Source organism: Dermacentor variabilis, chromosome 5 (genome assembly GCF_050947875.1).
Source record: "Dermacentor variabilis isolate Ectoservices chromosome 5, ASM5094787v1, whole genome shotgun sequence".
NCBI lineage: Eukaryota > Metazoa > Arthropoda > Arachnida > Ixodida > Ixodidae > Dermacentor > Dermacentor variabilis.
In genome coordinates this window covers 182,599,676-182,605,675 of record NC_134572.1, presented here as the reverse complement: position 1 = coordinate 182,605,675, position 6,000 = coordinate 182,599,676, and the positions used below count along the sequence as shown (strand labels likewise).

General features: G+C 46.0%; 1 protein-coding gene and 1 pseudogene across 1 annotated transcript in view; both read right to left on the bottom strand.

Moving 5' to 3' along the window:
• Nucleotides 1-204: 204 nt before the first annotated feature.
• The window catches only part of LOC142583376 (uncharacterized), a 52,197-nt gene continuing 46,401 nt past the window's right edge, over nt 205-6,000 (bottom strand). Inside the window, exon 3 of the mRNA XM_075693807.1 lies at nt 205-529. Coding sequence (XP_075549922.1) covers nt 239-529 — 291 coding nt within the window. The 3' untranslated portion in view covers nt 205-238. The remainder of the gene's footprint in view (nt 530-6,000) is intronic.
• Nucleotides 1,082-3,366, bottom strand: LOC142583375 (elongation factor 1-alpha 2-like; annotated as a pseudogene).

Below are 6,000 nucleotides of genomic sequence, written 5' to 3'. Positions count from 1 at the left end.
AGGCGGAGTGATTGCTTTTCTTTTTTGTGAATAATCAAACGCGCTGCGAAAATCTATATATCTAACACTCCACTAGAGATCCGCGCATGCGCCGTAAATAGATTGATAGCATGACAGTGTGGGTGGTGCCGGCCGTACAAGCGTGTTTCCAGTGCCTGCATAGTTGCTATCGGAATAAAAATTTGTTTTTACTTCTATGTGCATTTATTTCTCCGAGAACCGCGTACGCATTGTCTCATTAACGTCGCTTCTGGCGCCATGGTGCGGCATCTCCTACCCCAGTGCTGGCGTTTTCCGCCCCGTTACCGCCGAAATTGAAAGGCTGGAAATGCCCTTCGTTCGTCTCGGGCGTAAGCAGCGGCACTGCGACGTCAGTGGCGGACCTGGAATCCGATTGCGCCACTGGTGAGCGTGCGGCAGACTGCCCCGTCAGGGTGCCGTTCTGCAGAGTGGTGAACACCACGACAGCCACGGTGGAGGAGACCACCAGGAACACGACGACAGCTGCCGGAATGAGTTTCATGTAGGGCTGCGTGAGATGATACAGCAGAACGTGGAATTAAACACTAATGCGGGCAGAGTGGTTTATAGAGCAGACGGGCCAAGAGGTCGACCCTGTCAACTTCTCTCTCTCTAGTGAATATTTCCCTGTGCTGATTTTTGAGAAGTACGAACAGGCCGCACAAGCAATGCGAGCGACTTGTCGAAGTCACGCAAACAAAACAAACCCAAAGAATAGAAGCTCGGACAACTCGGACGCATCGCTCACCACACTTACAACGCCACAATGGTACACTCAGAATCCATTGTGAGTGCAGCGCCCGTGGTGTCCGGTCTTCTGTTCTTCACGGCCCGTTTAATAATTCGTTAACATTAAGATTACCTAATTGGAAAAAAAAGTATGATAAGCATGTCCCAGCGATGCAAGCATCGCCTGTATTAATGAACTTGGAGCTGTCTTGCAGCTTCTTGCCCGAATGACGGTCGCATTTTTCCTTGATCTCAATGAACTTGCAGACAATGAGGACTGTGTGGCAGTCGAACACAGGCGTGTAGTCGTTGGTGATCTGGCTGGGATGGTTCAGTACAATAGCTTAGGCGGTGAACTCCTACGTGAACTTGCGCGGGTATCCTTTGAGTCTCCGCAAACATGGCCTCGGGGGAGATCTTTCACAGACGTGTTCTTCTCGTTGGAGCCGACTTTGTCACAGGGCATGCCTTCGACGAGGGCCTCGCGGTTCATCTCCACGGACTTGACCTCAGCGGTCAGGTTGGCAGGGGCAAAGGTGACGGCCATACCGGGCTTGAGAACACCGGTTTCCACACGGCCGAGGGGCACCGTGCCAATGTCACGACTCTTGCAGGCGTCAAGCAAGGGAATTCGGAGGGGCTTGTCCGTGACCCGGGTCGGGGGAGCTATCGCGTCGAGGACCTGAAAAAGGGCCTTTTCCTCAGACTTGTCAGGCTTGCGTTCAATAGACCATCCCTTGTACCAGGGTGTGTTCTGGCTAGGCTCGATCATGTTTTCACCGTTCCAGCCAGGAATGAGTACAAACGGAACAGTAGCAGGGTTGCATTCAATCTTCTGGATGTAGGCATACACTTCCTTCTGGATTTCCTCGAAATGGCTCTGAGAGAAGGGCGGCCCGGGGATATCCATCTTGTTCACGCCAACAATCATTTGCTTCACGCCAAGGATGTAAACCAGCAGGGTGTGCTCTCGGGTCTGGCCGTTCTTAGAGATATCAGCCTCCACCTTGCGAGACCCAGCTTGCACTATTTCTTCATGACGTTCGTGCTAATCTTGACCGTAACATACAAACAGACGCCATATTTTTGGATTACGCGAAAGCGTTTGACAAAATTGCTCATCAACGCCTATTACTAACACTTTCCCGTTTGAATTTGCATCCTGATATCTTAAAATGGCTTGAACAATTTTAACTAACCGCTCACAGTATGTCTCACTTAATAACCACCCTTCAAACATTACACTCGTCACATAAGGTGTACCACAGGGGTCCGTCCTTTGCCCCCTTCTTTTCTTAATTTACATTAACAACTTACCCTTGCACGTGTGCTGCCATATCCGTATGTTTGCTGATGACGGCGTTATTTACCGCGCAGTCAATACCATCACTGACCAAATGACTCTTCAATCTGACCTTAACCGTGTACAAGAATGGTGCGATGTTTGGCTGATGACACTCAACTCTAATAAATGCAAACTTGTCTCATTTACCCGTCGTCATGATCCTCTTCACTTTTCTTATCGGATTGGTGACGTCACCGTGGAATCAACGGAATCTTACAAATACCTAGGTATCACCTTGACTAATGATCTAACCTGGAATGCGCATGTTACTAATGTTATTTCATCGGCTAACAAAACATTGGGATTTCCTAGACGTCACCTTCGCCTCGCTCCATTGCATGCAAAGCTGTTAGCGTATAGATAATTGGTAAGAACAAAGCTCGAATACACATCTGCCATCTGGGATCCGCATCAAGCATATCTCGCCAGTGCCCTCGAGGCAGTTCAGAATCGCGCCACCAGGTATATTCATTCCCCATACTTTTACAAGGTCAGCATATCATCTTTAAACATAGAATCTTCCTTATCGCTTCTATGCCTTCGTCACCGCATTGCCACCCTTTCCATCTTCCACAGGTTCTACTATTCGAAGCCTAATGGACCACCATACATTGTTCCTCCAACGCGCTGGTCACTACGCATTGGCCATCCCCAGCAGGTAGCACAATTACATTCACGCACAAATAGACTTTGAGCATCATTTTTCTACCGAACATCAAAGACTGGAATGGCCTTCCTCATCAAATCGCTGCCATCACTTGCTCTTCACAATTTGTTCAAGGTGTAACAACTTTTTATCTACAGAATTAAATGCATTATAACACTTGTTTGTATATGTTGTATTTGCACCCCTTATGTAATTCTCCTATGGGTTCCTTAAGGATATAAAATGAAATGAAATGAAACTCGCCGGTACCGGCAGTCACAATCAGCGCAGCACAGTGAGCCTGCGATGTTCCATTGATCATGTTTTTTTTGATAAAATCACGATGTCCGGCAGCATCAATGACATTTACGTAGTACTTGAGCACCTCAAACTTTCAGAGTGATATCGATAGTGATGCAACGCTCACAATCGGCCTTCAACTTGTCCAATACCTGCACATACTCCAAGGAACACTTGCCATCTCCTGGGCTTCTTTCGCGAACTTCTCAATGGTAAGCTTACCAATGCCACCGCATTTGTCGATCGAGTGTCCGGTAATGGTTGACTGTTCGAAACCGACGTAGCCGATAACGATGATATTAATGTGGATGTTTTCCTTTTCCATGGTCGCGGGTTTTGCGTGTGCCTGTCAACACAACATTAGGATCATCGAATTGCTAAAAAGTGTCCGAAACCGGTCCCAGTCAGGTGGCAGAGGTAGAAAAGGGATGGGAGACCTTAGAATAGCTTGCATGGGTGTATTTGTATGTGTATATTTATGTGTATATACATATACATATTTCTTAAAACTGAAGGTTGCGCTGAAAAGGACGAACACACGGTGACCGACACAACGACGAAGAAACGCTACCGTTAGCGTTAACGGTAGCGTTTCTTCGTCGTTGTGCCGTCTTTTCAAAGTGTGTTCGTCCTTTTCAGCGCTACCTTCAGTTTTAAAGAATGCATCACCAACTAGCCCAGCACCAAGTTTTATTGACATATACATATATACATAGTCATCACCTCACCAGAGCAGGACTGCCCACCCTGCTGCAGTACTTGGCCACAACCTCCTATATGACTACAGCAATCAAGCCCCGGCCCTCAGTCCCCAGCAACTGCGAAGCAACTGACCATGGCCGCGGTCATACCTGTGACGCAGCAGAGGCTGCTACGAATCTCTGGATGGGCACAGGCAGCCATTGGAATCTGAACCTGGCAACGTTCAATGCTAGAACTTTATCTAGTGAGGCGTGCCAAGCAGTGCTATTAGAGGAATTAGCAGGCACTAAATGAGACATAATATGGCTCAGTGAGGTCAGGAGGACAAAGCAAGCAGATACAGTGCTAAAAAGCGGGCACGTCTTGTGCTACTGGTGCTTAGCGGAGAGACAAGAACAAGGAGTCGGATTCCTGATTAATCAAAATATAACTCTAACATACAGGAATTCTATAGTATTAACGAGAAGGTGTCGGATCTTGTTGTGAAACTTAATAAGAGGTACGAATTGAATTAGTAAGATCTTGATGAGGGGCTAGTTGGTTCATACTTAGAACTGAGGTTAAACACAACTGGTGTGCAACTGGTGTGCGCATGCCTATGCTGAAAAAGGTATAAATGTCCCGCGAATTTCAAATAAATTTCTAGTTGGCATTCAGCGCCTGTCTGTGTTATTTGTTTCCTTGTGTCCTCCTCTTTTTCGCGCTGTTTAACCTCAGTTCTACAAATTGAAGATCGTACTGCTCTACGCACCTAAATCTAGTCATGGTAACCAACAAGTCGAAAGCTTCTATGAAGACGTGGAATTGGCGATGGGTAAAGTCAAAACAAAATACACTATACTGATGGGCGACTGCAATGTCAAGGTAGGCAAGAAGCAGGCTGGAGACAAGTCAGTGGGGGCATATGGCATAGGTTCTAGGAATAGCAGGGGAGAGTTATTCGCAGAGTTTGCAAAACGAAATAATATGCGGATAATAAATACCTTCTTGCGCAAGCAGGATAGACGAAAGTGGACGTGGAGGCGCCCGAATGGCGAGACTAGATATGAAATAGACTTGATACTCTGCACTTGCCCTGGCATTATACAAGATGTGGTCGTGCTCGGCAAGGTGCGCTGCAGTGACCATAGGATGGTAAGAACTTGAATTAGCCTATACTTGTGGAGGGAACGGAAGAAGCTTGTACACAAGAGGCTGATCAATAAGTTAGCGGTAAGAGGAAAAATTGAGGAATTCCGGACCAAGCTACAGAACAGCTATTCAGCTTTAACTCAGGAAGAGGACCTTAGTGTTGAAGCAATGAACGACAATCTTGTGGGCATAATTAAGGAGTGTGCAATAGAAGTCGGGGGATACCATTAAGCTATCGCAGGAGAGGAAAGATCTGATTAAGAAACGCCAATGTATGAAAGCCTCTAACCCTACAGCTAGAATAGAACTGGCAGAACTTTCCAAGTTAATCATCAAACTTAAGATAGCTGACATAAGGAAGTATAATATGCATAGAATTGTGCATGCTCTCAGGAATGGAGGAAGCCTAAAAGCAGTGAAGAAACTAGCAGTAGGCAAGAACCAGATGTGGGCGTTAAGAGACAAAGCCAGCAATATCATTACTAATATGGATAAGATAGTTCAAGTGGCTGAGTAGTGCTATAGAGATTTACACAGTAATGGAAGAGGGAATAGTCGAGAGAAATTTGACATCCCACAAATAACACCGCAAGAAGTAAAGAAAGCCTTGGGAGCTAATCAAAGGGGGAAGGCAGCTGGGGAGGATCAGGTATCAGCAGATTTGTTGAAGGATGCTGGGCAGATTGTTCTAGAAAAACTGGCCACCCTGTATACGCAATGTCTCATGACGTTGAGCGTACCGGAATCTTGGAAGAATACCAACATAATCATAATGCATAAAAAAGCGGACGCCTGGGACTTAAATAATTAGAGAGTGATCAGCCAACTGTCCGTTGCCTACAAGCTATTTATTAAGGTAATCGCAAATAGAATCAGGAACATCTTAGATTTGTCAACCAAAGGACCAGGCAGAATTTTGTAAAGGCTACTCAAAAATAGACCATATTCACACTATCAATCAGGTGATAGAGAAATCTGCGGAATATAACCAACCCTTACATATAGCTTTCATTGATTACGAGAAAGCGTTTGAATCAGTCGAAACCTCAGGAGTCATGCAGGCATTACGGAATTAGGGTGTAGACGAGCCATATGTAAAAATACTGAACGATATCTATAGCGGCTC